General features: G+C 42.0%; 2 protein-coding genes across 7 annotated transcripts in view; one reads left to right on the forward strand and one right to left on the reverse strand.

Moving 5' to 3' along the window:
- Window positions 1-9,949, reverse strand: part of LOC138753800 (regulator of microtubule dynamics protein 3-like) — a 412,426-nt gene extending 402,477 nt beyond the window's left edge. Inside the window, exon 1 of one of the 6 annotated variants that reach the window (XM_069917221.1) lies at window positions 9,532-9,942. In XM_069917221.1, the coding sequence (XP_069773322.1) occupies window positions 9,532-9,727 (196 nt within the window). In that variant the 5' untranslated portion in view covers window positions 9,728-9,942. Of the gene's footprint in view, window positions 1-9,531 lie in introns of all 6 variants that reach the window. The other 5 variants (XM_069917223.1, XM_069917222.1, XM_069917224.1 and 2 more) reach the window with 5 other exon arrangements.
- Window positions 9,950-9,983: 34 nt separating this feature from the next.
- Window positions 9,984-20,273, forward strand: part of gchfr (GTP cyclohydrolase I feedback regulator) — a 40,048-nt gene continuing 29,758 nt past the window's right edge. Inside the window, exons 1-2 of the mRNA XM_069917230.1 lie at window positions 9,984-10,125; window positions 19,678-19,784. Of these exons, the coding sequence (XP_069773331.1) occupies window positions 19,728-19,784 (57 nt within the window). The 5' untranslated portion in view covers window positions 9,984-10,125; window positions 19,678-19,727. The remainder of the gene's footprint in view (window positions 10,126-19,677; window positions 19,785-20,273) is intronic.

Here is a 20,273-nt window from a genome sequence, read left to right on the forward strand (position 1 = left end):
GGCCCTTCATTTTAGTCTTTGATCAAATCTCTCCTCAGCCTTCTCTTCTATGAAGAAAACAATTCCAGCCTCCAATTTATTCTTGTAACAATGATCTTTCATTGCACAAATCTTTCATGTAAATATTTTATATCCTGCCTGATGCCTTCATACCCTTCCTTTAAAAAGGTAACCAAAATTGAGAACAATACACTAATTGTGGCCAGACCAGTGTTTTATAAAGTTCAGAATGATCTTCTGACTTTTGTACTCCATACCTCTATTGATAGTGTTAGAAATTATAGTACCTTTAAAGAAATTGCTCGAGACAAAAATTGAGAACAAAGAACATTTATTACTACAACAATGCAAAGTTGGGTGCTTCCCCTTACCCTGGGAATACACACACACACTGGGGCTCACCCAACTTTTATACAGTTGATTTCAGTGTAGGAATACCCTCCCCCTTACATTCTTCTGCCTCCTGCTGGAGAGGTTTGGCATTAGGCAATCCTGCCTGCCTACGTGCAATTTCAGTATACTTGGAGAACCAGGGGGGGGGGTATCCTGTCGGTGTCCCTTCATGTCATTGTCCTTATTCACACCTTCCTGATTCTCGGGGCTACAGTCTCTTGATATGCAGAGTTGACTCATTCTATCTAGGGTTGGCTAATTTCATATGTATAAATCTGTGTATGGTTAGCTAATTAGAAATGTATGACTTGGTACTTCTGTCCAGGGCTAGGAGACCCTTATCTGATCCAGACTACCTCAACTTCCTACATTCTATTGTACCTTACCATTCCTTATCTTAGTCCTATGGTCTTGTCACAAAGACTAGAAGATTCTTATGTTAATCGTGCTGACTCTGCTTTCCTGCATCCTAAGCCCCAAGCTTATCCTGTTTGAACTGGTTACAGCCATTTTACTGATGAACTTCAGTTTCTTCCATGTTCATAATTTTAGATCAATTTTCCCATCTCTCACAATAGAGTCCAGAATTCTACATTGATTTTGGCTCTGTGAAAGACAGAGGGAAAAGAAACAAACACACTCACTCTCTTTCACAGAGCCAAAAATCAATTCCCTCTTCTCTTTTCATGTCCAAACCTTTTGTTGGTCTGGACTCCTCCCCCTGCCAGTCTACAGTCTTTTTTCTGATCCCTTTCTGCTTATTTCTTGAAGAAGACCTCAAGAACGAAACATGAGTAATATATCTTTACCTCCTATGGATGCTGTGAGACTGGTTGAGTTACTCCAGCATTTCTGTGTTTTTATTACAATCACAGCATCTGCAGACTTTTGTGTTTCATGCCTTATTAATTAATTTCTCAACTTGCCTTACCACTTCCCACAGGATCCAATGTAATTTTTACTGGAAGATATTAGAGGGATTAATCCTAAATTAAACCTGAATACAAATCATGTAAAATTTGTTCAAATTGCCTTAGCAATAGCTAAAAATGTATTGTTATAACTTGGTCAGATATTGATTTGAGAATAGATAGATGGCATGCAGAAGTTCAGAGTTTTATTCCACAAGAAAATTGCATAATTTAAGAGATAAATATCATACATTTTGAAAAATATGGAGTCCATGTTTACAAACTGTTGGTAGTATTAAAATTTAAATGGATCTCAAACATACCCTATCTCTAATAGGTCTCTATAAATATTTACATTTAAAAATATCAGAAAGTGAAGTACTCCTGTTGTGGTTTTCTTGTCCCTCTTTCTTCTCTCTCTTTTTTTAAAAACATAATGTTTTTAGGGGGTTAGGGGAACTAATAGGAGGGTATTTTCTTTTGTATTTCTTTACTCTCTTTTTTTCCTGTTTATAAAATACCAAATGTATTTGGATTAAGTTTGAAATATTGCAAAATGTTTGCCAAGTGATTTTATTTTAAATTAAAAAATACCTGCCCTACCACTTTCAATAACTGTGCACCAATCCTCAGAAGTTTCTCTGCTCCTGCATTTATTTTGTAACAGTATTTTTTACTGTATATTGCATCTCCTTATTCATTCTTAATTGAAGAATTTTCAAGTTTGAAAACTTGACTGAAGGTGCACCAACAACCACCTTGCACTTAATGTCACAAAAACTAAGGAGCTGATTGTTGCATTCAGGAAAGGAAAGCCAGGGGTATACAACCAAGCAGGGTATACGCCTATTTGACCAATTTGGTCAAATTGGGCCCCGCGCCTCAAGGGGGCCCCACGCACGTGTTTGAGCCCAGGCCTTGAGCAGAGAACACTGTGAAGGACTTCACTTAAACTGGTAAGAAAATAATAATACTATAGGCCTTATAAACTGAGGGATTTGTCAGTGAACTTGTGAAGTTATTACCCTTAATTGATCGTATTATCTCAGTGAAATATTTTTAGGAAATATGTCTTCGATTAAACTACTGGCTATAGGTCTCCTTTGTCTCTCTAGCCAAAAATTTAATGTTTTGTATTCATTTGGCCCAGTAAGATAGATGTAGTCCAGAGCTGATGAAACATCTCATTATTAAGATCAAAACAGGCTATAGGCTAATCAATAAGAGAACTTTTACTTTAATATGAGATTGAGATAGCGTCATGCTAGCCTAGGGCTTAGCCTATAGCCTAGGCTTAAGCATTTAGCCTGAACTTAAATAGCCTAGGCCGAAGCGTAGAATTTCTGACAATGTTAGCAATCATAGATGGAATTGGTGAGGATATTCGGGTCTTGTAGAGATGAATAACCCCGAAATTAGGTCAGTTTAAGTTGATCTTTACTAGGCTAGGTCGCTGTGGGGGGGGGGGGGTTATAGCCTACATCTTTACGAGCAGGTTTACAAGGTTATTCAGCTATAGGAGTATGTACTGTACATCTCAGGTTATTCATCTTTACAAGATACACATATTCTTAGCAAAGCTGTCTCTGTCATTGTTTCATAATTTTGCAGAGGTTTGATTTAGTATCAAAATAGTTCTAGGCTACTGTTACTAACTATGCTATTGCACTGCCAGGGCTAAATATAGCCTATTTCATGTTTTTGGTGATTTGGAACAGGTGCAGTTTAGCTTGACCATGCAGAAATTGTTTTCTTTGGGGGTGAATGTCATCCATTACACGCATCAGTTTTTCTGCCGATTCTCGAGCCAAATATCTAGCGACAAACTAGCGATAGACATTTGACTAGAAAATCAGCTAAAAAAACCGGCAAAATTAAAGTGCTCTCCCCGTTCTGGATTGTAACCCTAACCAAAGGCAATTCTTACCTTATTCGAAGTTGTCGTCATTCAACAAATCCAGAATCGGTCGCTTGTTTTGCTGTTCTGTGACGTTCACAAGTTGAGAGTTGGGTGCGTTGTTCCAAGGTCAGCAGCTGACGTTGGAACAATGTAAAGCTAATGAGCAAAATGATGTGGGATTGACATTGGTTTCTCACGTTGTACCAATGACGATGACAACATTGTTCCACTGTTGGAACAACATAGACATGTTATCAGGGATATAGAGTGCAATTTTATAACAAATTGCTAACGTCAAGTTTTTTTGTGTAATTTTAAGTCTAAACATTTTAAAATATACTTTTTACCTTTTTTTAAACCTTAAAAATACAGCCCAGAGAATGAGCAGCTTAAAATTTGTATGTCATTTTACATGGCAAGCACAAGCAGAGATAGAGACAAAGGGCGTAAGTATTTAAGTGGCAACCAGAAATGAGCACTGGCCAAGGTAGCTGAAAATGAAAAACAGAGGCACTATCACAAAATTCCTTGTCACTCCATCTTTGAAGAGCCCATGTATTGAGGATGAAGAAAAAAAACAATTCAGAAAATGACAATACAGCCTTGAGTCCAATTACAATTGATGAATACAATGATGAAATCAATAACAAGTTAGAAACGGATGATGCAGCAGTGAATCAAATTGAAGACGATCTCAATACACCAGAAGACTATGCCAAAGCGGAAAGTCCACTTATAGCCGAAAAAGACCAAGCCCAAACATCACGCAATGATGAATCATCCATGAGTACAGTTGTAATTAACATTTATGATGACCCAGCCAACTGGCCAGCATATATACATCAAAATGTAAGAGATTATTTAACAATGAAAGGTCCTCCTATTCCAGTGAACAACTTTCCACGAAATGAAAAGGGATTTTCTCTTTCAAAGTTTCACTAAGAGGAAACTTCCAAATCGGGAGTGTGTTGAAAGACCTTGGATTATATACTCTCAGTCTGCTGATAGAATTTATTGCTTTTATTGTAAACTTTTCAGTAAGAACACAACCAGTGCATTTTCAACAAGTGGATTCAACAATTGGTCTAATCTTCATACAAAGTTGTGTGAGCATGAAAATTCTAAAAAACATTTGGAAGCCACATGGACTTTGAAATGGACAGACAATTGACAAAGAACTTAAAATAATCGTCAATGAACGTGCAAAGCACTGGCAGCAAGTATTCAAAAGGCTAGCAGCAATAGCGCAGTTTCTTGCTGAGAGAAATCTAGCATTTAGAGCACACATGTCAAACTCTGGCCCGCGGTATAATTATATTTGGCCCGCAAGATCATATCAAAAATGTATTAGAGGTGGCCCGCTGGCCGCCGCGCCAGTATAGCGCATGCACAGTAACTGCTGTGTCCCAGGGTGAGAGAGAGAGAGAAAAATCCTGATCCTTGAAAAGTAGTGGTGGGTGGTTTTATAAACACGCTGTCGTGTCCCCCTGCCCACCCCCCCACCGCAGCGCGGCCTGGCCGGTGTCAGGGGAAGCCAAGGCCGCTTCCCAGCGCCCAGAACCCCAGTGGCACAGCGTTTCTTGGAGCTGCAGATGGAGTCTGGACACCGGAGAGAAGATTGGGGCTCCCCGCCGGGCGATGGGGGCGCCGCCCGCCGGCCGCCCTGTGCCTTCCCACCGGACCAGCGGCGGGTGCCCGGAGTACACGTGGAGAGCGAGGCTGGTCGGGCAGGTAGGGTGGAACCCCCCGTCAATCTCGGGAGTGGCGTGGGCTGGATCGGGATTAGCCGCGCACACCTGCTCCTCCACCGCTGACCCGGATCCCAGCGCGGTCCTGAGCGCGGAGACTGCCCTGGAAAGGTCCTGGGACACCGGCACGGAAAGAAAAGGGTGTCCGGGAGAAGCTCAGCAGGTCAAGGGGGGTCCGGCAGAAACTCAGGGGGGGCTTGACCTCGCCAGAACCGTTGCCCACTCCCCCTCCCTGCCGCAGGCCGACCCGCGACTCACGGTGACGGGGCCGCTGATCCGCCGAGATGCCGTCCTGCAGCGAGAACCGATGCCCCCACACTGTCGTCCAACCTGATCGCCCGCAAACCCCGCCCTCCCGCACACAGGCCTGAGTAAGTATTATGAACTTTAATCAGAGAGAACAGATGAGCCCAAGGTAAAAGCAGAAGCTGAATCTTTAGAAAACCAGCTAAAAGACTACAAATTTTAGTTTCTTTGATATTTTGGCATGAAATACTTTTTAAAGTTAACTATGTAAGCAAGGAACTACAAGGTGAAGCAAAGGACATTGATAAAGGCATGGAGTCATTTGAAAAACTATTATCATGGCTAAGAATTTTTAGAGAGGGTGGTTTTAATGATGTCCTAATAGGCCCAAATGAATTGCCTGAAGTTGTTGAATTACCATTGGAGTTTAGACAATTTCAAGAAAAAAAAACTACGTAGAAGGAAGAGAATGTTTTCACACGAGGCAAAAGATCAAGCTTTAGATGATCCAAAAGAAGCATACAGAGTTCAGTGCTTCTGCTTAGTGCTAGACAAAGCTATTCAATCTTTAGAGTCTAGATTTAAGCAGCTTAAAGGCCATGCAAAATTATTTGGATTTTTAAATAACTTTCAGAGCTTACAAAAGGTGGAAATAAGGAAACACACAGCAGACCTTGAAGCTACTTTAACTGACAGCATACTAAAACAGAGCACTGATGGAGGGGTAGTTACTGAAACAACTAAAGACGTGGATGGTTAGCTGTTGGCTGAAGAACTTAAAACTCTGAAAACTTTTCTTCCCTTCAGTGTCGTTAAGCCTCAAGCTCTGTTTGAGTACCTGATAGTAAATAATCGATTCACATCATTTCCTAATGTTTTTATTGCTTTGAGGATATACTTAACAATGCCCGTAACAGTCGCATTGGGCGAAAAAAGTATTTCAAAACTAAAACTGATTAAAACATACTTACGGTCAACAATTTCACAAGAGAGACTAAACAATTTGGCGATGCTATCTATAGAAAATGACATTACTAAAACCATTGACTTTGAAATTATTTTGAAAGATTTTGCAAATAAAAAAAGCCAGAAAAGTCTGTTTCTAAAAGACTTGTGCATAAACAGTATGTCTGTAATTGTCTTAACTTGTATTAAAAAATTAAAACTTTCATATTGTCTTTAAATATTTAGTATATCAAGCATTTAAAGCTTTTTGGCTAAGACTGGCATACTACACAAAATATAAAACATCTATTTCGACTTTTGTGGAGTAGAGGCCCCACTATCAATTTTCTAATTGGGTCCTTCAATTCCTTGCACCGGCCCTGCAACCAAGTGATCATTGGAAGAAATCAGAGGTGGAGAGGGTGAGCAAATTTAAGTTTTTGGGAGTCACCATCTCAAATAAACTTTCCTGGACCCAACACACCAATGGCATCATAAAGAAACCACATCAGCGCCTCTACTTCCTCAGGAGTTTGTAAAGGTTTGGTATGACACCAGAAACTCTGGCAACTTTCTATAGATGTGTGGTGGAGCATCATGGTCTGGTATGGGAACACCAATACCCCTGAGTGTAAAGCCCTCCAAAAGGTAGTGGACACAGCCCAGGACATCACAGGCATCTACAGGAAACGCTGCCAGAGAGCAACACCAATCATCAAAAACCCAGACCACCCAGCACATGCTTTTCTCTCTGCAACTACCAGGAGATATAGATGCCACAGACTTGCATCAGCAGGTTCAGAAACACCTGCTTCCCCTCCACCATCAGATTCCTCAAGACAAACTCAGACTCATTTAAGTACTCTTACTTATGCACTTTTGTTCTCTCAGTATTGCACTGGTGGCTTACATTCATTATCTGTTTACAGTTCTTTTGTTTGTTTACACTGTGTACAGTTAATTTTTTGGACTCCCAATTACTGGTAATTCTGCTGCGCCCACAGCATAAAGGAAACTCAGGTTGTATGTGAAGTCATGTATGTAACTCTGACAATAAATCTGAAATTTGAAACTATTCTTCCCACTAAATTGTATCAGCTTGCTTTTCTCCACATCACATTTCAATTGCCACATATCTTCCCAATCCACTAACATGTATAGTATCCTGATGCAATTTATCGCTATCCTCTTCATATTGCTGAGTTTACTGTTACCTGCAAATTTTTTATAAGGGCTTTGCACAGGCAAATCTAGATTCGTAATATTAAAAATACAACAGCTCTGGGCTCAAGAATTATTCAAAAAAGTTCAAAATTCTCAAGCCAACTTTCTATGCTATCAATGTCCTTTTCATGCCAGCATGCATCAATTCTGCTGATACAGAAACTTACCAAACCCTACTGGAAGCCCACAAACATCACATCAAATACATTACCCTCACCATCAGATCAAAAAATTCTATCAAATTGACTTGAATCAAATTTTCTTACACTTGGACAAGTTTGTCAAAATTAATTTTCCTCCTGATGATCATTTATCATGACTTAAATCAATGCTTTCAAAGCTTTCCCAAAGAACACAAAAAGAATTTGCTCTAGGACGACCAAAATTAAGACACACAATTGCTTTCCTTTCTCATTTCTGAAGTGCATAATGTTAGAGTTCTGTGTTGTGTATTGGCCTATGCGTTGTGTGGTTTTATGTTAAAAAGTGACAGTTTGCCTTAGAGACCCAAGGTGAAGATGGACTGCTGAGAGAGAGTGGGAGACAGACTGAGCATGTGCAGAAAAAAGAAAAAAAATCTGGACTTGGATGATAAACCACCACTGGGGGTGCTGTGAAGTGGAAGAAGGTCCAGAGCAGGAGTCATGGTCTGGAGGACAGTTTAGAATGTTGGGATTTCAAAAAGGATGAACATTCTGAAGGCAGCCAGAAGGATCGGGACAAAGCCAGTTGTTCCTCTCTCTGCAACCAACACAAGACAATTTCGAATTTTATTTTGTTCTCTCTCTCTCTCTCTCTCTCTTTCTCTCAAACAAACTGAATTTTGTTTATGATCTTTGCTTTAGTTGAGATTGAAGTTTTGTGAGTCTTGTGTTTTGTGTCTAAGTTTTTCTGTGGGCTGGCTGGAAATATAACTTGGACTTTAATTACATATGTTATATTTAGGCTGGGGAATTTATTGGTTTTATACAATTATAGAAATCTGCATAGTAACCAATGGGCATTTTTATAAAAGGGAGGATTTTGAATTTAAGTTTAAAGGTGATTTTTTTGTTAATAAAGTAATTGCTCATCTTTACCCCTGTGTGATATGCCTTCTTTGTGGTTGCTGGTTTGATCTTGTAACAATAATCTTGCCAAAATTCTATGGAACCTCACTGATAATGTAACACAGTGAAGGCCCCTTAGCTGCATGTAAAAGAAACCACAATATAATGGAACTTAACTTAACATTCAGCACCTCCAAATCTGAAACTATGTTTGGAGGTCAAAAAGTAATCAAGAACATTAAGTGGCACTTTGTTTAAAATGGCAATGTTGTGGTCCATGTAGGAACCCTTGACATAGAGAAAAATATTTTGGGATTACTACCTGAACCAAAGCAAGTTAGCATAGATCAAAGGGATGAGAGAATTGAATACATGGCTCAAAGATTGGCATGTAAAATGTATTTCAATTGATGGGACACTGGCACCAGTACTGGAGAAAGAGGGAGATATAGGTGGGATGGACTTCATTTAAATCAGGTTGTGACAAATATCCCAGCAAATATTATAATACTGGTAAATAGTAAGGAATTGGAGGGGGGGGGGCGTGAAGCGGGCGTAGGGAAAGGTGTTCAGAAAAATGGGGGAAAAGTATTAATTATCTTGTCGTTTATTAGATTGATGTTTTACAGAATTTCCCAACGCTGCCTCCAAGACAAGTGAATGAATTTCAAATTTTAACCCAATTTCATTAGATTAAGGTTATGTTAAATGTAACTTTTTCTGGCATCCCACATTTAAATTGCTTCTAGAAATGCACTTATAAATAGGCAACAATATCACTAGAGCATGAGCACAAACGAGCTGACATCTTGTTTACACCACTCATCGAGCAGATCACAAATAACTCCCATTGCGTCATTATTTTTAGTACCTGAACTCTATTTATTAACATATGATAATGTTGCCCATCAATTCCTCTTGTTTCATTCAGTCTGTACCGTAAGTTTTCATGGATTAAAATCTCTAGTTGAGGAAAATAATGGGATTTTTCCATCCATCAACCACCCAATATTAGAGGAGGTGTTACTTTGAAATGGGAAGAGCACATTGTGAAGAGAGTCGCGTTTGCTGGAAGGGACAATAACCCCCACCCCCCACCAAAGCTTGTAGCTCACCTTCATGGTCCCGCACTGTCGACCATCTGGGCTTCATTTCACGACAGGAAAGCTCACGTTTGCGGCGGGAGTTCCTCCTCCCCCATCCCTTAGCGTAGACAAGATACACGAGCCCGACACCGGCCGCCGCCGCTGCCGCCGCCGCCCCTAACCCGAGACTCGCACGAGGCGGACAATTAATTAGCTCCGTGCTCATTATACTCCTCAACCGGCTCTCAATATTGAACTACATCACCCCTGAGCGGCAGGACCCGCGGTCCGAGGGAGGGGACCCTGCTGTCAGGCAAGAAGCGAAAGACACCACTTTGCACCTGTTGCTGCGCCGAGAGCCCACCCCGCCCTCTACTCACGTGACCCGCTCCGCACTTCGGCGTGCAGGTAGTGAACCCACTGCCGCCGCGAGCCCTAACGGTCGCTCTCGCGCACCAACTGTCAGGGAGTTGCTTCTCTCGGGAGCTCGAAGGAAGGTCATTCCACTCCCGGGTATTTTCGGTTTCTTTTTTTCTAATTGTCAGTGTTGCTCCCTGGGTCACCCTCCCCTCTCGCTTCTGTCGTTTCGGACAGTTGGCTGTCAGCTCGCACACAACTTCGACGGTGAGTTCAGAGAGACAGACGAGCCACCTTGGGACTGCAGAACAGAAGATCCTCCCGCGCCCCCACCCCTCCGGAACCTCCGCATCACTCTGCCCTTGTGTGGATGGTGGGGCTGGAGGGGGCATCTTTTGGGCCTTGCGGGAACATTACCCATTTGACATTCCTCAACTAAATTCACTCGCTCATTCGTTTTTCTAAGGAGCGGAAGGCTGGAAACATTCAGTATCTACCGCACCTTTTGCGTAATTCCACGATTTTCTGTTTTTATTTTAAATTTTTAGCATCTACACCTATTGTCTAACTTTTATTTTGAATTGATTTGTGTCAGGGGGAATTAAACCTTGTGCATTTGATACTAATGCCAGTGGCTGATTAACCATTCGGCTGAGGAAGCTTAAGCCTTGGCGACCAGAAGGGAGATGGCACCTGGCAGGAATCTGGACGTCGGGCCCCGGCAGGGGTTGATATTGACCACTTTGGAGACCCCCAATATCAGTTATTTAATGTAACTTAACCACTATTCAACAAAGGTGGGGCAGGGGGTCAAGATAATTGGGAGCCTTACTAAAGCTTAGCTACTCAGTCTCGGGGCCCGGGTGGTAGTTAAACTGCCACTGACTAAAGCAAATAACTGCTATGAGATACCTTGAAGAAGGGCTCAGGCCAGAAACATTGGCTATCTTTAACTTCTATGGATGCTATGAGACCTGTTGGGTTCTTCCAGCATTTCTGTGCTTTAACTGTTGGATGAGTAGTGGCAACATTGCCCCTCATGTATATGGGACCACTGCAAAGTGTGAATCAAAGGCCTACAGTCCTGCTCTGTTTGAATTTGTACAGATTAACTTGATGTATTTGACCCTGTGTGCTGCTTATGCCACCTAAGGTCTTGGGTGCCTCTTTCCTGCTCTTAACCCTATATCCAGCTTTAATAACAATTTTTGAATATATCCAGTGATTCACACCTTTTGAGTAAAGAATTCCAAAGATTCATCAGTATCCATGAGAAGAAACTTCTTAAATTTATTCTAAATAGTTGACCGTTTACTTTGTGACTGATCCATGGGTCTAAATATCCTTATCCAAGGAAAATACTGCAGTGGTGATAGTGCTATTGATACCCTTGACCACTAGAGGGAATCAGATATGAATGCTGTAGTTCGGTTAGATGAAAAAATGGCTCCACCACAAGATTGTGAGTTGTTAATATCAAAAGAACCCAAGTTTTTTTTTATTACTTAACTGAAACATCACATGGTACCAGGAGTGTGTATTAATTGGTATCAGCAGAAAACATGGAAAGTGTAAAGACTCCTGACACTGTGAATTGGATTGGGAATGTCGACCATGAGTAGAGGTTGTTCAGGCAGTATCAGCAGGCCATTGGACTCTATAGCAAACCAGATGCACAGAAGATTGCACTGCTACTTACAGGACCTCAAGCTCTAAAGGTTTTCAACACATTCTTTTGCCGAGGCAGATGATTGGGGAAGGTTCACAAAGTTATCGAGATGTTTGATGAACACTGCTCACCAAAGTAAAATGAAACATTTAAGGTGTATGTGTTTCACGTGCGCATGCAGCTCCAGGCAGAGAGATTTGATACTTCCTTAACGGACTTAAAACTAAATTTTTAATTGCTGCAAGATTCAACGATCCATGATCAAATTGTGTTCGGAATTGTGATAAGAAAGTGAGAGACAGGTTGCTGCAAGAAATAGAGCTTACATTAGTTGGAACTGTAAAGATATCCCACACCAGTGAATTAGCTCTGTAGCATCTGAAAAAATTCTGTGAGAGTGCAAAAGTGAAAATGAAGATATAGCCACAGTGTCTGGACACATATGTAAACAGAGAACGAGACATAGGAAACAACAAAAAGGTGGAGAGACATTCAATTGTAAATGATGTGGCTCTCAACATGCTCCAAAACAATGCCAGCCTATGAAAAAGCCTGTAATAAGTGCAAAGGGCAGTACTGTATCACTATACAAAACAATGTTTTTCCAAAGTGATACAAAATAGAAGTGAAAGTAACTATATAACCACTTACACCATAGAACAGGCCAGTTCGGCCTTACTAGTCCATGCTGTAACAAATCCCCACCCTCCTAGTCCCACTGACCAGCACCCAGTCCATACCCCTCCAGTCCTCTCCTCTCCATGTATCTATCCAGTCTATCCTTAAATGTAACCAATGATCCCGCCTCAACCACATCTGCCGGAAGCTCATTCCGCATCCCTACCACCCTTTGAGTGAAGAAATTTCCCCTCATGTTCCCCTTATAATTCTCCCCCTTCAACCTTAAACCAGGCCCTCTAGTTTGAATCTCCCCCACTCTTAATTGAAAAAGCCTATCCACATTTACTCTGTCTGTCCCTTTTAAAATCTTAAACACCTCTATCAAGTCCCCCCTCAATCTTTTACGCTCCAGAGAAAAAAGCCCTAGTCTGCACAACCTTTCCCTGTAACTCAAACCTTGAAATCCTGTCAACATTCTCGTGAACCTTCTCTGCACTCTCTCTATTTTGTTTATATCTTTCCTATAATTTGGTGACCAAAACTGTACACAGTACTCCAAATTTGGCCTCACCAGTGCCTTGTACAATTTCATCATAACCTCCCTACTCTTGAATTCAATACTCCGATTTATGAAGGCCAACATTCCAAATGCCTTCTTCACCACACCATTTACCTGAGTATCAACCTTGAGGGTACTATTTACCATAACTCTATAGTGTTCACACTATAGAAGAAACTGCCTCACTGATGCATTTTTCACTGCCATGGTTGTGCAGCAGAAGATTTTAAACCAACAGACACTGAACAGCCAAGACAAGTGGATTGTGTCATTTCATGAAAATGGAGCAGATATTCCTTTCAAGCTGGACACTGGCAAAGGCCAATTTGATCTATGAGTACGATATCAAGGTAATGAAGATAAAGCCATACATCCATTCAAATTCTGTTCAGCTCAAAGCCTATAATGGACATTGCAATGGCACAAAAGAATCATGTAGACTCAAGGTGAAAGTTGAAGATAAAACGCACCACCTCATGTTTGCAGTAGAGCCATATGGACACGAATTGGTGACAAAACATATGAAAACTTGCGCCTAGTCAAGAAAGTGACCACATTAACAGTGCCGATATACGGAAAAGCATAGAGGAAATACTAGATCAATTTCCAGACATCTTCAAGGGGTTTGGTATTTTACCATTCACCTATATGGGTGACACGGTTGGCATACCTTTACAGCGCCAGCAATCAGGACCAGACTGGGGTCCAAAACCCACACTTTCTGTAAGGAGTTTGTACATTCTCCCCATGTCTGTATGGGTTTTCCCTGGGGGCTCCAAAACATACTAGGGGTGAAGGTTAATGGGGTGTAAATTGGGTGGCACAGACTCGTGGGCTGAAATGGCCAGGTACTGTGCTGTAAGTATAAATTTAAAATAAAGGAGGGTGCACAGCCAGTAGTGCATGCCCCAATGTGGGTTCCAGAGCCACTAAAATAACTCCTCAGCATGAACTCGACTGAATGCCATCACTAGATGTCATAAATAAAGTGGAGGACCCCACAGAATGGGTAAATTCAATGGTATGTGTCAAAAAGAAAACCGGTGACCTACACATGTGCATGGACCGAAAGGATTTGAATGTCAATATAAAGAGGGAACATTATCAGATTCCAACCAGGGACGAAATAACGTGAAATAGCTGGTTCAAAGCTTTTCACTAAATTGGATGCATTCTAGGGCTTCTGGCAAATAAAACTGCATGAAGATAGCACAAAATACTGTACATTTAATACACCATTTGGACGATAAAGGTAAAGGTTTGTATTCTTCCAAATTCAACTACAACAGCTTTTGTTTTTGTGCAACAACAAAGTTGACATATTAAGATTTTATTAAACAAAAGTTGACACATTTACATATTGGTATGTTTGGGTGATTTGCCAGAAGCTTGGCAAGAGACTAAGACATATACATCAGGTTACACCTAAGTCCTGTAAAGTCAACCATCTGGGTTACAGTGCTGTAGAAACATGCAGCATCCATAAGCCAATTGATGTTCTGGGCCTGACCCCTTCTTCAGGGGTGCTTAAAATCAGTCAGATGCCTGAATAAAAAGGTGGGGAGAGTGGAAGGGGGAAGAACAGAGGATAGCAGGTGGAAGGGAGAAGAAGAGAAAGAAGCTGAAGTAGGGGTACAAGATAGGCATAAGACAGATAGCTCTCTGATAGGAGAAGAGGGAAAAGATTGGGGAGCTGGAGGGATACTGAGGGATGAGGGACAGAGTGAAACTGGAGAAAGGGATTAATGGAAACTGGAAGCTGATATTGATGTTGTCTAGTTAGAGACTGCCGAGACTGAATATAAAGTGTTCCTTCAATTTACAAGTGGCTTCAACTTTGCAGTAGATGAGATGTGCCATTGTGGCAATGGGATAGGCTGTGGTGTTCAAGTGATTGGCAACTGGGAAGTCCTTATTGTGTCAGCAAATAGAGTGAAGGTGTCCACTGTGATAGTACAGATCTATCACCAATGTACATAGTGTATATAGTTACTGTATCTAGACTGTGCTTACAGCGATTGGCTGAGAGCTAAGCCATGCCTATTGTCTGGACCTTAAAGGGTTGTGTCCCTAGCCAGGTCGGATCATTCCGGACTGGTCGGCCACCTGTGAAGAGCTCCTGTCTTTTGCTAATAAAAGCTCTACAAACCACAAACCGAACTCCCAGTCTGCATCCAGTCTCCCTGATATAGAGTCCATATCAGGAACACAGGATGCAGTAAATGACCCCTACAGATTCACAGGTGAGATTTTACTTCACTTGGAAGGATTGTTTGGGGCCCCAAAAGGTGAGAAGAATTATACTCAAGGTAACTGGGAGACGGTGGGTTTTTATATGTCAGTAAGAAACACTGAAATATCCTGCTGACCCAAGATCTTTGTTATCAGCTACTCTACACTCTACATGGCACAAGGGGAAGTGATACAGGGGTGGTACACAGTGAGTAGGTCATCTTCTGCGTGATCTCAGGGTTGGAGAGTGGGAAATGTTGTTCAGAAAACTTTTGGAACATAAAGAGCATTAAGTGAGAGGTGGTTGGGGTGATGGCATTGCCGGGTGCAAGGAAGGCCCAAGAGGCAAATTGCAATACAGAGAAATATGACAGTTCATTTTATTATAGCAAATATAAATGAAATTATACAATTTTAAAGAGTGTGCAAAAAAAGAGACAATGATGTATATGCAATAATCTTTGGAGATGAAACTGCAAGTTGAAAGGACTGGTTAAAAAGGCATATTAGATAATTGATTTTATAAATAAAGACATTTAAAGATTTGTTATCAATTTTGTGCATCACACTTTAGCAGTGATGATAAATTATTGATGAGTACAGAAAGCCAGGAGAGTTATTTGGAGGGACAAAAGGAATAGGGATAAGGTTTCTGAGAGTATTCTGAGGGGAGATTTAGTAGAGATCTTTAAAATCATGAATAGTTTTGGCAGAGTAAATAAGATAAAGCTGTTTCTAATGGCAAAAGGTTGGTAAATAGAAGACAAATATAGAGAAATTCAGAAAAAAATAGGTGATATTGCCTTGCTCAAGATATAGGTATTTATGGATTGCACTTGATCTTTATGGAGATCTCCCTAAAAAATGTCTTTCACAAATGCTTAGCTGTGAACCTGATGATTCTCCATGGCTCCCTCACTTGCCAAAGAACCTACCTACTACAGGTACTTCTTCAGCAGCTTGTTCAGATTCCTCCTACCACCCGGGAGCAAACTTCCACAGCCCTTGCATCATTATAGCATCATTATAGCATTTATCCACAGCTATACACAATAGCTGGAGGAGTGCCGCTTTAAGAGTTGACTGCAGAGATAGCAGCATTGAGGCTAAATTTTAGCAACTAAAATAATTTGTAATTAATCCATTAAATGTGGTAATTACAAACACAAAAAGGCAAGTCTAGGGGAACCCAAAGCTGCTCTATGAAGCTTGCAACTGAAGGTCTTTCTGGGATTTTCACAAAACTATGCAATGTTAACCCAAAATTGTAATAATGTTGAAAAAGGCAGGAAAGCATTTTTTTAATGTATCACATAAATACTTTTATGCCAACCTTTCTATCTTTTTTTCTATTTAATTATCAATTTCTTGCCCCCTTCCCTCATAAATTATCTCTCTTTTATAGAGGTGACCATCAATTGTGCACTTACGACCAGGTTATCTCACCTTTTCGTTGTGTGGGCTTGGAGGGATTTGATGTATATGCAGGAGTTTTTTTTTCTATTTGTCACACTGTCAATTGCTTAAATGCCAAATTTACAAGGTAAGTTCCATTAAATGATTTAAATGAACAATTGAAATAAAGATTAGTTGATAGTGTGTAATTTATTGGGACAGAAACAGAAAAAAAGATTGATTATTTTATTTATATATACCTACAACTTCCACATCTGTTTAAATGAATGCTGAACTGATCTGTGTTCAACATGTGCATTAAATATATAACTCATAATAAATTGAATATTGCTTCCCTAGTCAAGTAATATTGAAGTTCATTTTTGGGTACAGAATCAATGCACACACCAATGTACCAGTTTTCACTCATAAAAAATAAATAATGTGGAGCTGTCAAAGCTTTAATTCATGATTTTTGATAATAAGTATGCTGTAAAGCAGTCATTCTCAACCTCATACCCTGAGGCTCTCTTACTAGCTGTGAGGCCCTTTTTACTGGTCCTGTTTGCAAGGAAGTATGCCTTAACACACAAACATGATAGGAGACCTACACACATGCTGGATATTAATACTTCAAACATCATGACCACATGTGTGTCCAGCCAAGGCTCCTTGAACCCTGCTTACTGTGCCAATTGTTGTCTGGGAAGGAAAGGTTCAGTGCATTCAGCATCACAGTTAGCACAACGCTGATACAGCACCAGTGATCGGGACCAGACCAGAGTTCGAAACTTGCGCTGTCTGTAAGGAGTTTGAGCATTTTCCCTGTGTCTATGTGGTTTCCTCCCACTACTGGGGATGTTGGTTAATAGGGTGATTTGTGGACCAAAATGGCTGTTAACGTGCTGTATGTCTAAATTTATAAAGAAAATTATAAACAATTTATAATAGCAAGTCTGGATACAGGCTTAATGCAGAAACAATCTTTATTGAAAGTAATCTTTGAGCAGAGTCCTAAGGGTCATAGTCTGAAAATTAGAGGTTATCCATATAAAACAGAGATTAGGAAGAACTTCTTTAGCCAGAGGGTCGTGGATCTGTGGAAATCGCTGTCGCGTACAGCAGTGGAAGCTAGATCACTGGAAGTATTTAAACAAAAAATAGACAAGTATCTCATTAGTGAAGGCATCAAGGGATATGGGAAAAAGGCCGGAAATTGGAATTAGTGTAGAGTAGCTTAGCGAAGTTTTATGGAACAGACACGATGGGCCTAGTGGCCTGCTTCTGTTCCTTTGTCTTGTGATCTTGTGACCCTCCTAGAGGGACCACAATACATGGAGAGGAGAGCACCTGCTCGAGTTTCCAGGGCTGAGACAAAGCACAGCACTGCCACCTTGCTGGTGACTCGCAGAAACATGTACATAGATCTAACGCATGCCAGCGTGGATTGTGCTCACATTCATAGAATTCCCATGTCCATCATGTCTCTCTCTCTTTGGCTTGGCTTCACAGACGAAGATTTATGGAGGGGTAATGTCCACGTCAGCTTCCATCATATATGCTTTTTGGAAAGAGCATGAAGGAGGGGAAGGGGAGCCCTATGAGGATGGAGCTTCTAATTCACCACCCACTCCGACTGAGACCAACCTCCCTCCCTTCCACTCCTCCCCCAGCATAGGTGGACCCTGACCCTCAGAAAAGAGCTTAGATCCCTGCTGCAAGAGGAAATAGCCCATATCCGGCAGCAGGAGACATCACCCATGGGGTGGCAGACCTCTACCCCCTATGGATGGAGGCCAGGACCCTTGGTGGATCTATTCAGTGATCCTGTCCCGCCCAGGTGACCAAAGGCCATATATCCCAGTAGCTGTACACTGAGAAAAGGGGAATTCCCAGCTCTGGATGGTGTTAGTAGATATCAGTGCCAAGTACACCATTATGCCTGCAATCGTGCTGTTTGGAGGGGCCCATAGGTTTCCGTAGAGGGTTTAGGAGGGACCATTATTCTGGCCAAAGAGGTTATCCTCCATTTATCCATAGGTAATGAACCACTCCAACCCGTGTCCCCCAAGAGCATTCAAGGAATGAATGTGCTCAAGCGGCACCACCTTCGGGGTCTCTTGGGCAATCATTGTAGTTGGAGCTGCTAAATGGACACTGATCATTATTTCCCCCCCCCCCCCCCCATCGCCCTTCAAGGTAGTCAGCACCCAATGGTACCAGGTAATGGGAGCAATAAAGAGATTGCCGAGGCAATCAACACCTTACTACAAGAGAAAGACATCCAACCCACAGTTGCCCCCTTTAATAGTGTGATCTGGTCTGTGCGCAAGAAAAACAGCATATGGCAGATGACCATTGATTATAGAAAATTAAGTAAAGAGCAGGCTCTGTCACTTAAACCACTCCCCACCCCCCATCCCCGCCAGACAGGTACAGGTTTCTGCCTCCACTACAAAATCTGAGTGGAGTCTCTGGAAAAAGATGAAAGGTTGCAGAGTTCCACTTGGCTTCTGGACCAAGGATCTCCCTGAGGCTGCCTTCTGCTACAGCCCATTTGAGAAGAGTCTGGAAAAACAACCAACTGAAAAACCTCACAAAGATTAGCATATACAGAGCCGTTGTCATACCCACACTCTTGTTCGGCTCCGAATCATGGGTCCTCTACCGGCATCACCTATGGCTCCTAGAACGCTTCCACCAGCGTTGTCTCCGCTCCATCCTCAACATTCATTGGAGTGACTTCATCCCTAACATCGAAGTACTCGAGATGGCAGAGGCTGACAGCATCGAATCCACGCTGCTGAAGATCCAACTGCGCTGGGTAGATCACATCTCCAGAATGGAGGACCATCGCCTTCCCAAGATCGTGTTATATGGCGAGCTCTCCACTGGCCACCATGACAGAGGTACAGCAAAGAAGAGGTACAAGGACTGCCTAAAGAAATCTCTTGGTGCCTGCCGCATTGACCACCACCAGTGGGCTGATATCACCTCAAACCGTGCATCTTGGCGCCTCACAGTTCGGCGGGCAGCAACCTCCTTTGAAGAAGACCGCAGAGTCCACCTCACTGACAAAAGACAAAGGAGGAAAAACCCAACACCCAACCCCAACCAACCAATTTTCCCTTGCAACCGCTGCAACCGTGTCTGTCTGTCCTGCATCAGACTTGTCAGCCACAAATGAGCCTGCAGCTGACGTGGACATTACCCCTCCATAAATCTTCGTCCGCGAAGCCAAGCCAAAGATGAAAAAAAAGATGAACTAGCACTCCTCACCACCGAGCACCAAATAGTTGTCGAGACCATCACACTTTGACCTCAATTTCCCATCATGTGATAGGTCAAGACCGCTGATGCCACCCACAAGGAGGGAAGTGCCCAGTAGTGGAAATGGTACATCACAGACCATTGCTGAAGCCTGCTCTGGGGAGTGAGCCGACTGCACAAGTAAGTAATGTCCCTCCCTGAAAGTGATTCTCCCCCTCCTCAGGTCCCTGCAGTACACTTCTCCCCTTAATTCAGACCAGCAGCTACAGGCCTGGTTCACAGATGGCTCCAGTCAGTGAGAGTGGCAAGCACCTTTGGAAACCAGTGGTGCAACACCCCACCATGGGTAAGACAGTTACACAAGATGGGGTAGGGGGATCCAATCTGCTGGAGATGTGAGGTACAGTTCGACCAGGGGACTCACTCCATGAGGACAAAATTACAGATTTGGGTGGTGGAGGCTGGTATCTCATGGCTGCTACACATTCCCTACTACCCACAGGTATCTGGCTTAATACAATATATGAATAGTCTACTTATAGAGAAAATTCCCACACTGACACCCTAACATAGATTGCAGGGGTGGCTCAAATGTACTCCAGCAGGTAGTTTGCCAGTTAAATTTGCACCTCACTGGGCAGAGGGATTTCCCCTCTCATGCCACCTGGC

This window comes from Narcine bancroftii, chromosome 2 (genome assembly GCF_036971445.1).
Source record: "Narcine bancroftii isolate sNarBan1 chromosome 2, sNarBan1.hap1, whole genome shotgun sequence".
NCBI lineage: Eukaryota > Metazoa > Chordata > Chondrichthyes > Torpediniformes > Narcinidae > Narcine > Narcine bancroftii.